This window comes from Diplodia corticola (assembly GCF_001883845.1).
Source record: "Diplodia corticola strain CBS 112549 chromosome Unknown scaffold3, whole genome shotgun sequence".
NCBI lineage: Eukaryota > Fungi > Ascomycota > Dothideomycetes > Botryosphaeriales > Botryosphaeriaceae > Diplodia > Diplodia corticola.
The window spans coordinates 335,281-350,500 of NW_017971482.1; the positions used below are offsets into that span (position 1 = coordinate 335,281).

Genomic DNA, 15,220 nt, shown 5'->3' on the forward strand with positions numbered 1-15,220 from the left:
CTGAATATTGCGACTCCAGCCATACTGTCTTCGGCAATAGTCATCCTATCAGAATTTCGAGCATTATTATCATAACAGCTCTTATTATTCTGTTTGTGCTGATTGTATGGTTCGATTAAACTTGGCTTGAACGGATTACCAGAGTATGGATGAGTCCGTGCATAAGGGGGGGTTCGGCAAGTGGGACGCGAAACACGGTCGCGCGCTTTCACATGCTCGCAGATCATCTTGGACGACATCATTGCACCAAAGCTTCCACCAGCCCACCCCAAAGCTACTCCAACAACCATGCCGCCGCAGAGCAGAGGCAATGGCCTTCCGACAGGCTTCATCTCGAAATCGACTCCCAATCTCCCGACGCTCAGCTCGCTCAATTCCGACCTGCCGCCCGCGTCCAATCCCCCAAGCGCCAAAACCGACGCGCCCAGCAACCCTCTCTCCCCGACCGACACGAACACCTCGCCATCAGAAGCAGCCTCGGTAGAAGACAACCTCTCCACCGAAGACCTCTTCACCTTCGACGACGCCTCGGGCACCAGCAGCGCCTCAGACGATGACTTCGACCTCGACTTCGACGACGACACCGCCAACCTCGGCGGCGGCGGCGGCGGCGGCGACGGCGGCGCCGGCATGCGCAGCACCAGCACCGACGGCAACGAGCGGCCGCGCCGCCCGCTGTACTCGCACGCGTCGCGCTCGCACTCGGCGCTGCCCCAGACGTCGTCGGCGCTGTTCCCGCCCTTCTACAACCGCCCGCCCACGCCGCTGCCCCCCAGCCCGTCGCTGACGTCGCTGCTGCGCCCCTCGTCCTTCTCCGCCCAAACGTCGCGGCCCACCACCCCCGACTCCTCCGACGTCGAGGGCATGCCGTCCAGCGCGGCCGCAGGCAGCCGTCGCGCCGCCAGCGCCGCCGACGCCGGAGGCGCCGACCCGGGCATCCGGCGCGCGCCGAGCGCGACGTCGGCCATGAGCGCGTCGGGGACGAGCGGCGGCACGGGCACGAGCACGCCGACGGGAGGGGGCGCGACGATGACAAGCGGCGGTGGCGTCGGCGTCGGCGTCGGCGGCAGCAGCAGCAGCAACAACAACAGCATGGCGACGGCGTTTGCGGCGGCGACGCTGGTGCCGCGGGCGAGCCCCAAGGTGCCGACGTACGAGTACTACGGCTTCTTCATCTACCTGGCGTCGAGCTTCGCGTTCCTCATGTACCTGCTGTGGGCGTACCTGCCGCGGCCCTTCCTGCACCAGCTCGGCATCTACTACTACCCCAACCGGTGGTGGGCGCTGGCCGTGCCCGCCTGGCTCGTCGCGCTCGTCGTCTACATCTACGTCGCGCTGGCGAGCTACAACCTCGGCTACCTGACGCTGCCCATGGGCAGCACCGAGAACATCGTCGACGACGCGGCGCAGATCGCGACGCTGGACTCGAGGGGCAGGGTCGTGCGCAAAGGCAAGGGCGGCAAGGTGGAGAAGGTGCCGGTGAGCAAGGGGGCGGCCGGCGGGAGGCATAGCAGGGACGGGTCGGTGAGGGACGCCAAGGGCGGGGCCGGGTACGCGGTCGAGTCCGGGACGATTGTGGATTGGAAGACCATCTGGGGCGAAAGCACCGACGCGGTGCTGGATGTGCCGGTTGGCGGTGTTTGTGAGATTCTGTATGGGGACGGACGGGAGACGGATGACGATGAGGGCGAAATGAATGGGGAGGTGAACGGCGCGTTGTAGCTCAATAATTGTTTTTCTTATTTTTTTTTTCCAAAGAAAGTATTCGTACGGACGTAACATCTATCCTAATTCGCTTGCGTCGTTCCAGATGTCCCGGTCTGTCCGTCCGCTCCGGAAATGTTCGCTGTGCGATGTCAGAACCGAAGAGGCACTCGAAGTGGGGTGGCCGATTTTTTTTTCTCGTCTTGACGACCCCTATCAATCGCATCGTATACAGCGCCGGCGATGCCCCTCGCAACGCTGCGCGTCGAGTTCGTCGCGCCAGGAGTGGTGAAACGGAAGCTGTGCCGGGTGGAGAAAGAAAGAAGCGGGAGATGTTCAGTGGGACCAGTGCGAAGCTATAGACGAGACGCAGGGTCGTGGGTGCAGTCACGGCATATGAGTACTTTGTGCGAGATACGAATGTGATGAGGGTGCGGGAGTGACAGGAACATTTGTTGAGTTTTACGTCTGATTGAGGGCTGAGGTCATGCTATCGAGGCTACCAAAAACCATCTACACAAATTTATGTACAAAACTTGAGGGAATTCCAACTCCATTCAAAGCATCATCAAGAACGTCAACAAATAGTCGAAATGACCACATGAAGAAACAAGACTGTTGTTGATCGGAGACGTTGTGACTCAGTGACGTCGGGGTGATTGGTGGCAAGTTTGACCAATATGGTTGGTAGTGGTGGCCGCATGGACACCTTTTGAGTATGAAGGTTCCTTTGATGATTCGGTTCGGGCTCTGAAGACGGCATTAAAGGGGCTCGGGACAGGCTCATCTCCAGAGACTTCTGATGGGCAGAAACTGTTTGCCATTGTGTGCCAAATTCCTTGTCCATTGTGCTGGAAGGGTGGTAGAAGGTATGTACACCCAAGGCCCGAGGATAGTCGGTTTTTGATGGAGTTTTGAGCTTTCTCCGTTGGGAGCCCATGGCTCACAGCCGATGTCAATTTCATCTGAGGTTCAATCAGGAGCTGCGTCGAGGAACGGAAGCGCAGGGATTTGTGAGGGTTCCCAAATGTCCAGTGTAGCCTCGCTGATCCAAATTGATTGAAAGTATCGTGGACGGTTTGGAAAGATTCGATCGGGTTATAGCCTCGTTGGCTCAAACAGCGTCGAGGGCATTTGTCTGACGTGTCGGATGATACAAGAGGGCATTGCGTATGGTCCGAAGCGCTCGAGTGTGCCATGCGTCGTTCAAACTGATTCGAAAGGCGATATCGGTTGCTGTCGAAGTCGTGGCTGTGAGAAGATGCTGTTTCTTTGGTATGTTCGTCTTAGTTTCCTTCGGTAGATTGTTGTAAAACCGAAGTACTCGTCACCAACACCGCGTAGAGGTGCGAACATGTCGTTGGTGTCGGCCTGGGCCTCTCGACTGGGGTGACCAATCCCAGGAGACCCACTAGCCTAGCCATCATCTAGGATGATGGCGCTGTGGCAGGCTGCTGCTCCACAGCATCCGACCACACTGCGTCACGCAGCAACTCCAGAATCTCCCGCTCCCTCTCCGCCCTCTCCCTCTCCACCTTCTCTGCCCCACGCAGCAACTTCAAAATCTCCCCTTCCCTCTCCGCCCTCTTTTCATCCGCCGCCTCTGCCCGTCGCAGCAACTCCAAAACCCCCTGCTGCGCCTCTACCATCTTCCCCAGCAAATCCGACTTCTCGTCCTCCTTCGCCACCCGCTGCGCCTCCTTTTGCTCCTCCTTTTGCCTCTCCGCGGCCCTCTCCGCGGCCCTCGCCTCCTTGTTCCACCAATCCCACAACCACCGGCCAACCGGCCCCCCGACAATCACCAGCCACACCATGGAAATCATCGTGGCCATTGCCCCACCGACCGTCCACATATCCGTGCTGATGCCCATCTTGGGCAGAACAAAAAGGGGGCAAAGATTGGAAGAAAGCTTGCTCGATGACAACGATTTTCGACAAGTGCAGATGGAGAGGGAAGAACAAGTAGAGAGAAAAGAAAGGCGAGAAGTAAGCCAGCGCGAGGCATGAGAGATGCTGCTTCCTCGTTGAAACTGGAAGGCGCTGCCGTCAGTGCAGCAGGTACGCTCATGAGGCAGTAAGCAGTGGGCGCCTTCGCGCCTGCCTTCGCGCCTGCCCTCGTCGCTCCGCCATCTGTCGCGCGGCCCAAAGCGGCCAACTGCTCCCGTCCAATCTGCCGTGCTTCCGTGACGTTGAGATTTGCCTATTGCACCACGCCGCTAGTCAGATCTTACCGAGGGGAGGAGTATTCTTGAACGATGGGGGCTTGCAAGAAGTGCTACATATATGCATGTTCTTGACGGATTTTGTCTCAGTCTCTCGAAGATGAGCGAGGAGTATATTGGCTCGGGCGAGGCTACTTGGTGGTGATTGCGTGGGAATTGGCGGGCGCTGCCTACTTCGGAACCGCGTCGCGCAGTTGGCAGTTGGCAGTTGGCAGCTGCGGCTGTGGCCAGACACCTTCCCCAAAGGACCATGGATCTTCATCACCACTGCCATGCAGCAAGTTGCCGATAGAAGCCAACAGAAACTTGCATGCGCCAACAATGCTGCCACAGCGCTGTTGAGACTAAGTATGGGAAGTGTATCCATGGTTGAGAGTGCTCACCCCTGGATAGAACAAGTACAAAAGGCCGACGCGAATCCTCCTCTTGCCTTTTCTTCCGAAAAAAATATGGCACAAATTCTCCAGTCACTCAGAAGCTTCTTCCTGGGCTGTATTTTCGGTGAGGCAGCCGCGACTGACAACCTACGAACGAAAGATGCAGCCGCGATTGACAACCTACGAACGAAAGATGCAGCCCCCCCCTACGCCCCCGCCGTCACTCACAACATCGACCACAGCTTCCTCCATCGCCTGCCCTTAGATATTCTCTACTACCTCGCAACTCACCACATTCCCGATCCGATCGACCTCCTCGCCCTCCGCACCTCTACACGCGCCCTGTTTTTTTCTCCCATCATCCGCTCACCGTTTATCAAATATGACGCCAATGTTGCTTACGAATATCTCCAGCGGTTGCGGCGGGACGACTTCATGCGCGCCTGCGAAGCAGAACGTCAGGAACATGGACCTGAGCAACAGGAACTGGTGTCCTGTTCTACCACCACCCGCACATCTCTCCTACACCCCTGCAGCAGCTGTCAGAGCATGCACCCGCGCGCGCGCTTCTCTGCCGCCCAGCTAGCCGTCGGCACAAGGCACTCCTCGCGCCGCTGCAATGCCACGATTGGCGCCATTCGTATCTGCCCGCACGCCACCTATACCCTTGCGGATCTGCGCCGTATCGACCAGGACCGGGTGGCGGCGGCACGCGGTAGCCGGCACAATGATACGTTCTGGTGGACGTGCGGCGAGTGTAAATACAACACAAATACGACACTAATGGGCTTGATGGACTTCCCGTACCGTACCGGGATGCACACGTGGTTTAGCGCGACGAGAGAGGTGGATTTGGCGGGTAGGGTTGGTGATGGCAACTGCTCGCCGGTCGTGGACGCTGAGACGTGCTTCACGCCTGAGCTCGTCATGGCCGTTTTGAAGGCAGCGGCGGACCGCTACAGCCTCTTCCTGTGCAACCACGTGCGTCTGGGCGATCCTGAGACGTACGAGTCGGAATGGGGACGGCTTGGTAGGTATGGTGGCCAAGTATCGAAAATCTCGAGCCACAGATGTCCGAGGAGCACGTGCCAGGTGGAGGCGTATTTGTATTGGACGTCAGGGTATGGGAGTGATCCCCGGGCCCACGCCTTTCCAATTGTGCACTTGACGATCAAGCGGTTCATCAAGGGACCGTTAGCGAAGAGCGACGAGACATGGCTGGCTCAGATTGAAGAGGTGAAGGAAAGGTAGCGTAGGAGATGGACCTCTGCGACGATGGCACACTGTTTGTCATAGATAGACACGACGTGATGGTGAACAACTAGAATGGGAGCAGCTGCCTACACTTGTCATAGACATAGAGAACACTGAAGAAACACCATGACGTCACGGAGCAAATGATGGGAGAGAGAGCAAGGACTGAAAGCAGCAGCCACCGTCACCACATACCACCAGGACGTACGCCTCCTATCGTACTCAGTTACAGCCCCGCCGTCACGGTGCGGAAGACGTTCAGGTCGGCGGCGAAGACGGTTGGGTCGAGGGGCTGGGCTGGCCGTTGCTTACCGTTGAGGCGGTACTTGAGCGGCCGGCCATATTGGTGGACCAGCTTCGTGCCGTAAACCTCCTGTGCAGGCAGCAGCTTGTCGAGGATCAGGCTGAGGAGGTAGTAGCCGAGTACCACGGCTGTAACCTTGCAGCTGAAGAGATGCGAGACCCCGCCGGCGGGCCAGCCAATCTCCGAGCGCAACTTCCCCCAGCTGAGGAATTGGGGGCTCAGGAGTGAAGGAACAGGGTAGCCGGCCACGTCATTGCAGCCGAATGCAAAGGCACAGAGAAGAAGTGGAAGAACGGCAGCCGTGCCCGCTCAAGGATCCGGCTGTCTGGCTAGGTATCATGACTCGCCAGCCGCGCGCGGTTTAGCTGCTTTGGCTGTGGACTTCTACTTTGCCGTCATTCGCTGCGCCCGTAGACAACAATACACTGCCAGCAAAGAGAGTCATCATACCCGTTCATTTCTCGACCCATGGGCATCTTAAACCACGGGCGACAGTTCAAGACCAGTGGAGGAAAGGGAGGCAACGAAGTCAGCTTTTGCTTCAGTTCGGCCCGAACTCTTCCGGCCAGTGGCGCACTGGAAGAAACAAAAAGGATGCGGGGAAACGATTCATCTCCAAGAATATCTATCTGGTCGTCGCACTCGGGCCCATCTTTGCTGCTTCTAGCAACACTTATTATTAGCCGTCACAAAATTTCACTAACTGCTGAAGATAAGGAACGCACTGGGGTGGCAAGGCCAAGGCGCGATGCCATGTCCGATCGACCGAGCTGAGGTGCTGACAGCCTTGCCGTCGCCCTGACTGGTGCGCCAAAGATAACGGTGTACTGCTGTTGTGCGACCCTCTCGGCTTTGTGCATCAAGCCAGTCAAGAGGCCGCATGCCAGAGCTGAATGGGAGACATGTATTCGATATGGGGTCCAAAATGGTAGTATATCAGTCGTGCTCTCCATCAAGCTGAGTTGATGTCGCATGCTCGATTCCACATCCAACATGGCCGATCTCATTGCTGGCTCGGAAATCCTCTACACTGTCCGCACGGGACTCTGGACAAACTGGAGCCACGGCTCTGTATTCGGGGCCACCCTGACCCTGAGCCGCGACAACGCCAACCTGCTCATCGCTTTTGTGGCATTGTTTGTCACCGTTGTGGGAACCCGTGCCTGGCGAATCTGCTGCTTTGGTCTCCATCAGGCCTTTTCGTCTCGCCAGCCTCGAGACGGCCTTTACCATCAGCTTCAAGCGACACTCCGGAACGCTTCCAACGTCAGCTCTGCGCTCGTCACTCTCGTCCAACTGTCTTGGGCATGGCGCGGCCTTGCGAAGGGCTGGCACCGACGACCCTTCCTATCCTGACCTTCGCAGTGCTGTTCTTTGTCGCCTTTGCCCTCGCCAGCGGCTTCTCTTCCCGAGTTGCGACCAACAGCGAGGTTCTGATCTCCAGCCCCCATTGCGGTTGGCTCGATTATAGCCTCAACATGGACAGCTCCGAACTCGAGACCATATACATACCCTACACCTATCGAGACGCCTTCACATCGGCAAACTACGCCCAGCAATGCTACGCCTCGAACTCGACCGGTGTCTTGACTTGTGGCACCTTCGTCAAGAAGCGATTGCCTCTGAAAGTCCAGACCAATGCCAGCTGCCCTTTCCAACGAGACATGTGCAAGAGCAATGACAGGAACCTGGTCCTCGACACCGGCTACCTGGACAGCCATGACGACTTTGGGCTCAATGCTCCGCCGAGTCAGAGGTTCAAGTACAGAAACGTCTTCCACTGTTCGCCTTTGGCGACGGCTGGCCGCACCAGCACGTGGAATCTTTCCAGCGACAGGTCTCACACGAGATACGACTACGGTCACGCAATACTGCAACCCGGCAATTTTACCTACCAGTACTCGAACGACTTCCTCTGGGAATCCACCCAAACACACTTCACGGCGGCGGCGGCATCGTGCAGAACCTGGGGACGGCGGCGCTGCTGTCCTCGCCGTCGGCACCCTCACCGTGGTCGCGTCGGTGGTGCTCGAGCCGGCGGCGGCGCGGGGCGGGTGGAGGGAACACGCGCGGCTGGAGTGGTGCACCAACGAGGCGCTCCAGCTACAGCGGCTCGCGCACGAGGAGGCCGGGGCCGCCGATGGGCAAAGGGGAGCTGGCGCCGAGTCGAAGGTGCCCGAGGTTCGGGAGGAGGAGGAGGAGGAGGAGGAGGAAGAAGAACGGCAGTAGCGACGGAGGATCGCCGGTGATGGTTACGGCCCCATGGCCAAGTGCCAAAGGGAGGGTCGAGGGCGGGACGCGCCGAAGGAGCCAGGAGAGAGGATAACGCACAACTGCCAAGATCCCCCCGCGGCCAATCACTTGGCTACGCTCTCCCCTCCGGGCCCCGGATCTTTGGTCGTAGTCCGGATTGGGAGCGAGGCAGCGGGGCGCTAGGGACAGGCGGGCTTAAGGTTTGTGGCTCAGGCTCGTTGCAGTAAGTCTTGTCTCCGCCAAGCTCGGGATGCCAAGGCTCAGCTGCGCCCGTCGACTTTCCCCTGAGCCACATGGCAATCCGTGGTTTTTCCATCTGCCTGTCGGACCATTTCTCCGGCACCACCCGTGCCTACAACACCCGCATGACCGCCATCGCCAAGCCGCTTGCTCCCTATGCTAGCTTCTCCGCTCAGCCTCACCTGCCGCAGTTTTCCTCTTTCTGCACTGACCCTCTGCTTCCAGACCCCATCCTGCCTGATCTGGACCCTGGCCCCCGGGCTCGCCCGCACCCGACCCATGCATCGAGCCTCGATGGACCCCCCGCCTCTGTGCCAAGCCGCGCCCGCCGCCTGGCAATCACTGACTCGACCGCTCCGCCTCGCGCCACAGCAATCTCCACGCCAGCTCTGCCCGGAGCCTTCCATACTGGCCTCCCCGAGTCTCGAACAACTAGCCCTCGGGAACTGCCCGCTGTCCTCGAGAGGCGTTGACAGCAACGAGCTGCCATGGTGCCAGACTGCTTCAGCTGTGGCTTTCGGCGGTCAGCTTGCGCCAACAGCCATGGCCTGGAGCCTCAGCTCTTGCTCGGTGCTGAGAGCCTGCTGCTGTGTATAAGAACCGCCGCCGTCGTGGCCCACCATCTCTCACCATCGCCTTCTTCAGTCGTCTCCGGTCTCTCATCGTTTGCTTCACCATGCATTCCGCCTATCTCTTGCCTCTCCTGGCTGGTCTGGCTGCCTCGCAGTCGACCACCACTGACATCCCGGCCGACGTGGTGCCGACTCCGGATGCCCTGGACGTCGACTTCCTCCGCGACATCCCCGCCCCGACCTACACCACCATCGAGGGTGTTCTGTCTCAGGATGTGCCCTACGCCACCCAGACCGCCATCCAGTCCGCTGCCGCCGAGGTTTCCGAGACTCCTCTGAGCGTCTTCCCCGCCATCACCACCGTCCCCATCAACGCCGCCGGTGAATCCGATGCCACCGCTACCGACACCCCGTCCAAGCGCCAGGCCGTTGCCGCTGCCGCCGCCATCCAGAGGCGCGCCGCTTGCGATTCGCAGGCCACCATCTCCAACTACTACAACGTCGACGTGTCGAGCTATGCCAGCTTCAAGGCCGACACCAAGATCGCCCAGGTCGCCAACGATGCCGCCACCCCCTCGGGTTACACCAACAGCTTCAAGAACAAGCAGGCTGCCAACAGCGCATGTGCGTTGTCCTCCTCCCGCTCTGCCGTGCTGAGTGAGCTAACCAATCGTCAGATGCCTACTTGGGCTACAAGGTCCTGCAGACCGGCTATGATGTCGCCAACTGCGCTCAGGAGTGTACCGACAAGGAGGGCTGCCTTGCTTTCAACATCTACTTCGAGCGTGACCCCACCATCGAGCCTGGTGATGGCTGCACCAACCCGACTGCTTTTGCCAACATCAAGTGCTCCTTCTGGGGAAGCGCCCTCGACGAGACCACGGCCACCAACGATGGCCAGTGGCGCTCCGAGTTCCAGGTTGGCATCGCTGGATCCAACGCCTACACTTCTGAGAAGGTTGGCCCGTCTATTGCCGGCTGGAACGACCCTCTGAGGCTCAACAACGCCGCCATGAACGCTCCCCTGCGTGATTGCGCCGGCACCTGGACCTACATGGGTTACAAGTTCTTCAACGACGGTCCCTTCAGCGTCGACGCCTGCGCCGCCGCCTGCGACGCTCAGACCGAGTACAACATCGCCCACCCGCCGTCGTCTGGTTATGTTCCCCTCTGCGCCGCATTCGGCACCTACCTCCTGACCAAGACCACTTCCTCGGGCTCTGTCATCCAGGGCCAGATGTGCACCATGTACACTTCGGCTTGGGACGCCCAGTATGCCGTCAACACGGCTTCGTACGATGACTCGATTGGAGCCAAGTACACGTACAGCTACAGCTACTTCTACTCCAAGCCTGACGTCCAGCCCGTCTGCGATGTCGACATCAGCTACCTCAAGTCCGCGGGCGCTGAATTCTGCTCGTCTTACATCAGCTACACTCCCAGCACCTCGGTCGAGGTCTCTACCACGGTCCCCGGTGTGTCCACTGTCTACCAGACCACCGGTGCCACGACCACCACGACTGTCTACACCAGGACTGCGACTGTGACGGCATCGGCTGGCAACCTGAAGAGAGACGACGACTCGGCCTACACCGGCAGCGACTACAGCATCGACGTCTCCACCTCCACCGTGTCCATCCCCAACAAGGCCGCCCTCGGCAACTCGACCGCCACTCCGTCCGACGTTCAGATCGCCAAGCGTGCCGTCCAGACGCCTACTTCGATCGTGAACTGGCCCGCCGCCAAGATCTCGGCTGCTTGCTCCAACGTCGCCACCGGTGTCGTTTTGACCACCAGCATCTCCACCGCCCCGGTTCCTCTGACCACTGCCGTCGTCACCCGCACCACCACCGAGACCGTGTCCACCGTGTCGACCTTGACCATCCCCGCCGTCCTTCTCTCGTCGCCGACGACCATTGTCTCGGGCGCCACCACGTCCTCGGACGACAACTACTACAGACTGGAGCTTCCCTTCTCCATCAGCATCTACGGCATCTCCAGCAGCGTCGTCTACCTGACCGACAACTCGGTCCTCTACTGGCCTTCGTCCGACGCCGCCTACAACTACGGCTGGGAGTACACCAACCAACCGCTTCCGTACTCGACGAACTCGTTCGGCAACGCCGCGCTCTTCGGCCTCTGGGACGACCTGTACGTCTACCGCGGCACCAACCAGGGCATCTACTACGACGTCACCGGCGCCGTCGGCGACCGCACCGTCGTCTTCGAGTTCTACACGTCGGCTTACAGCCGCTCGACCGAGTTCTACCACTTCACCATCACCATGACGGAGAGCAACCCGGGCGTCGCCGTGTACAGGTACTACGACGTCTACCAGTCGGGCTACTCGGCCACCGTCGGCGCCCAGAAGAGGGGCGGCTCCGCCGTCCAGTACTCGTACAACCAGGCCATCATCACCGCCGGCCTCATGCTCACCGTCGACACCAACCGGAACACCATCACCCGCGGTTCTTTCACCCCGTAAAGCAGCTTCTCGCTTGACGACTTGAAAGACTGTTTGACGACTTGAACCAGATCACGCCCCCCTTGAAGAAGAAGAAAAAAAAAACATTAGAAATGCGTTTTTGTTTTGGTTCCCGGTGTTTTTGGTTTGCATTATTCCTGCCTGCTTAGACCCTCTCGGTCGGTTATGGCTTCATCTCCCGGAAGGATATGTGTAATGCCATAATATATAGATAATGAATAACTCGTCCCTTCCAAAAATTTGCGCATCTCTTTCTTCGTGACTGTGAATACCATTGTCATCTCGGTAGTCGTAAGCCACTCACGTCTGTAACCACACCTCTTGGCACCAAAGATCACGTAATTTACACCTTGACTTCAAAAGAACAGTTGACGTTGGTAGGTCAGGCCGAGAAAACGAACGCACAGACCCGTGGGGTGCCGGGGCCAAAAAGAAAATGCAAAACGTACAACAGCCGGGATTCCCCAATGGTCACCCACTTGAGTACTAATCGGCCGGTTCGCAGCTTGAGTACGGCTGAGCGGACGGGAAGCCCTATATTCTGCGACCTATGGTCGTACGTGACAGAACATGCTGCAGACAAAATTTATGACTTGAGGTAGACAGGCTGTTGACTGCCTCTCGACTGCAATGCAACACCGTTGATCTGCGCATACACAATGTCGAGGAGGAATTATTAGTTTCGCAGATCGACTCCCATTTCGACATCCTCATGACCATCCACCACCAAGAATAGTTCATGGTTGCGACTTACACCTCAAGCCCTTCGCCCGACTTGAATCCTCGCTTCTGGTAGCCGTCACATGATTCCCGACTGGAGCCCTGTTGTTTGTCCAATGCATCCTATCCTTCTTGGTTTGATATCTGGCGTAAATGGATCCTCTTCGGTGCATGGAATGATAGGTGGCAGGGGCAGCTCGCTGATCGAGATTGGCTTAGGTTCTGGAGGTGGTGGGCTGTCTCATTGCCATTGATTGGTGACTGCAGAGCTCGGTCTGCCAGGGTAGCTACATATAGGAGGGTAGCGTTGGTGGTGGTGGCAAGGCACATTTTCGTCGGACCTTCAAGCTTGTTTGAATATTGAAAATATTTGGAGAAAGCTTTCTCGGTAGTGCATTGTTCGTCTTCACGGCGATGCAACGGGTAAAGCCATGGAAATGGGTGTCCAAAGTGAAGTCAATAAATCCCCCAGCAACTTTCTGATCAGGTTTCTGGAATGACTGCGCATCAGTCTTCTGTCCTAAGGCAACTGCCGCGGAGCTTTTCAAAAGCGACAGTGTAGCGACCTTCGAATCGATCTTCAACGAATGCAGCTTCTTCGTTCCGTAATACACTTTGAGGTTGAGGTAGTCAGGACATCTGGCAAGAGGTACGTGCAGGCAGCAGCGAAGACCGTGTCTTGATGCTGTTGTCATAGGTTGCTGTTCGCCCTTAGTACAGTATCATAGTAGTAAGCGCCATGTGATCGAAAGTAATGATACGTAGACCAAGTCTGTCATTCTAAATGGCGAAAGAGCCCTTGATTTGGGTGTGCTGCAGCGTCGTAAGCGGTAAGTGCATGTCCATCAAAGAGGCCATTCGGGCAAACAATACAAGATCCTAAGGAAGGCAATTTGTACCGCCCTTGAACGACACGATCGACTTCGCCCCCTACATACAGTCATTCGTAGCAATCACTAGAGATTTTGTTACGCAGAAAATAACTACACTCGAGCTATCAGAGAGGTCATGTACGCATCTTCACGGTTCGAAACGTCCATTTCTACTCGCTTCATCTTGTTTTGGTGTTCCAACTCCATGCAGTCGATTTTCCTAGCGCATGCCGCAAAAAACGCCTGTAAATGCATCCAACGCCGCCCTTTCCAGACCTGCCCGTCTTCACTCTTCGTCACTACTATCCTCATCCTTATCCTGATCGAGCCACTTGGACATGTAAATGCCGTTGTCCAGCCAGTACCCAAGCTTCCGATAGTAATCCCGCACACCCACACCGGAGATAACGCTGATCTTCTTACTCCCGTGCTCCTCCCTCGCAATCCTCTCCGCCTCCTCCATCAGCAGAGTACCGAAGCCCTGGTGCTGGAACTTCTTGGGATCACGACCGTGCATCGGCACCGCCGTGCCGTAAACGTGAAGTTCGCGCACCATGCTCGTCGGCTGACCCGTCAGCTCGGGGCGGAAGTTGTGCGTCTTGCTGAGCTTCCTCAGACGCAGCAAGCCGATCAGGATGTCCTGCTTCGGGTCCTCGTAGGCCAGGAACGTCTCCCAGCCGCCGTTGGCGACGTAGTCTCTGCGCACGAGCTCGACCTGGCTCGGCCGGATCTTGTTCTTCACCTCGTTGATGCCGACCTCGCGGGTGCGCACGTCGCGGCAGCTGGTGCCGAAGTCCTTCATGCGCGCGAGGGCCAGCTCGCGCAGGTTGCCGTTCTCGACGCCGGCGGTGACGAGCGGCATGGGGATGTCGCGCTGGACGCGGTAGATGCGGGTCCACGGCGGGACGAGGGCGAGGATGCGGGCCACGAGGTCGATCAGCGCGTTGGGGGTGTAGTTCTTGTAGCGGCCCGTCCGCCACAGCTCGTACAGACCGGTGCCGCGGATGACGAGCGTGGGGTAGATCTTCAGGCCGTCGGTGCGGAACGCTGGGTTCTCGAAGTACTCGCGGAACTGGTCGAGATCGCGCTCCATGCCGACGTTGGGCAGGTCCGGCATCATGTGCGAGACGACCTTGAAGCCGGCGTCCTTGGCCAGCTTGAATGTCTCCGCAACGGCGGCGACCGTGTGGCCGCGGTTGGTGTCGCGCGCGACGTCCTCGTATAAGCTCTGCACGCCGACCTCCAGGCGCGTGCATCCGTACCGCAGCATGGCGCTCAGGTGTTGGTCCAAGCAGTAGTCTGGCCTGGTCTCGATTGTGATGCCCACGCACTTGACGTTGCTCATCTCGCCCGCCATGACTGCCTCGTCTACGTTGGTGGTCTGGTACCCGCTCAGTGCATTGTGCAGCTGGGAGATGAACTCGTCGCGGTAACTCTCGGGCAATGACATGAAGGTTCCTCCCATGATGATGTACTCGACTTTGTCCACGCTGTGCCCCAACGCCTTGATCTGGTCGACTCGGCCACGCGCCTGCTCGTACGGATCGTACCGAGCGCGGATGGCGCGCATCGAAGTAGGCTCATAGCCGGTGTATGATTGGGTCGAGTATTCGAAGTCGGAATCAGGCCCGCCCGGGCAGTAGACGCAAATGTTGCCGGTGTAGGAAATATGAGGGCAGCGGTGGGGCTTGCACATAACCGCCACCACGGCGATGCCGGACGACGTGCCTGCAGCGCTTCAGTGAGAATCTGCAAACGCGGAAAGAATCACCATGGCGTGACATACGGATCGGCTTTGCTATTAATTTTGGTAGAATATATTTTTTGTAGTGCTCTGGTACGGCGGCGATGATGGCAGTGAGTGGCGGCTGGGTGCTCAGGTAGTGCTTTTTGGCCATCTGGCCGCGAAGCGCATTGAGGTTGATGTCTTTCTTGGGCTTGGAGCCATCCAGCGAGGCCTCATAGTCCTGGATGAGCGCACTGGCAATGTCTGCGCAGGCGCGCATGTAGCGCTCGTTCTCCGGCGGCAGCTTGACATTTTTGGGGAGCCGTCTGCCCTTGGGGATGGCCTCGGTCATGGTGGCAGTCGCCATGGTGGGCTGAGGGCTGAGGGCTGATCAGCTGAGGTCCTTGGGGTCCTGTGCTTGCGGTTGCGGAGGTGGAGCTTATGACATGGGCATGGCGGGCATGTGCATGTGGGCGGCGGCGGGCGGGATG

At 58.4% G+C, this 15,220-nt stretch overlaps 7 protein-coding genes across 7 annotated transcripts; 4 read left to right on the forward strand and 3 right to left on the reverse strand.

Annotated features, from left to right (window-relative positions):
- Positions 1-288: 288 nt before the first annotated feature.
- On the forward strand, positions 289-1,722 carry BKCO1_3000117 (pig-p domain-containing protein; the record flags this gene model as incomplete). Its single annotated transcript, XM_020274005.1, has 1 exon — positions 289-1,722. One exon carries the CDS (start codon positions 289-291, stop codon positions 1,720-1,722), a length of 1,434 nt encoding a protein of 477 aa, XP_020134542.1.
- A 1,409-nt stretch (positions 1,723-3,131) lies between these two features.
- BKCO1_3000118 (uncharacterized protein) lies at positions 3,132-3,575 on the reverse strand (the record flags this gene model as incomplete). The annotated part of the gene is made up of 1 exon (XM_020274006.1): positions 3,132-3,575. One exon carries the CDS (start codon positions 3,573-3,575, stop codon positions 3,132-3,134), a length of 444 nt encoding a protein of 147 aa, XP_020134545.1.
- An 800-nt stretch (positions 3,576-4,375) lies between these two features.
- Positions 4,376-5,554, forward strand: BKCO1_3000119 (uncharacterized protein; the record flags this gene model as incomplete). The annotated part of the gene is made up of 1 exon (XM_020274007.1): positions 4,376-5,554. The coding sequence occupies one exon, from the start codon at positions 4,376-4,378 to the stop codon at positions 5,552-5,554; it is 1,179 nt and encodes a 392-aa protein (XP_020134546.1).
- Positions 5,555-5,783: 229 nt separating this feature from the next.
- BKCO1_3000120 (delta-sterol reductase) lies at positions 5,784-6,337 on the reverse strand (the record flags this gene model as incomplete). Its single annotated transcript, XM_020274009.1, has 2 exons — positions 5,784-6,063; positions 6,312-6,337. 2 exons carry the CDS (start codon positions 6,335-6,337, stop codon positions 5,784-5,786), a joined length of 306 nt encoding a protein of 101 aa, XP_020134672.1.
- A 517-nt stretch (positions 6,338-6,854) lies between these two features.
- BKCO1_3000121 (uncharacterized protein) lies at positions 6,855-8,090 on the forward strand (the record flags this gene model as incomplete). Its single annotated transcript, XM_020274010.1, has 3 exons — positions 6,855-7,020; positions 7,074-7,643; positions 7,693-8,090. 3 exons carry the CDS (start codon positions 6,855-6,857, stop codon positions 8,088-8,090), a joined length of 1,134 nt encoding a protein of 377 aa, XP_020134671.1.
- Positions 8,091-9,030: 940 nt separating this feature from the next.
- Positions 9,031-11,411, forward strand: BKCO1_3000122 (carbohydrate-binding-like protein; the record flags this gene model as incomplete). The annotated part of the gene is made up of 2 exons (XM_020274011.1): positions 9,031-9,550; positions 9,604-11,411. The coding sequence occupies 2 exons, from the start codon at positions 9,031-9,033 to the stop codon at positions 11,409-11,411; spliced, it is 2,328 nt and encodes a 775-aa protein (XP_020134670.1).
- Positions 11,412-13,289: 1,878 nt separating this feature from the next.
- On the reverse strand, positions 13,290-15,096 carry BKCO1_3000123 (elongator complex protein 3; the record flags this gene model as incomplete). Its single annotated transcript, XM_020274012.1, has 2 exons — positions 13,290-14,731; positions 14,790-15,096. The coding sequence occupies 2 exons, from the start codon at positions 15,094-15,096 to the stop codon at positions 13,290-13,292; spliced, it is 1,749 nt and encodes a 582-aa protein (XP_020134669.1).
- Positions 15,097-15,220: the final 124 nt, after the last annotated feature.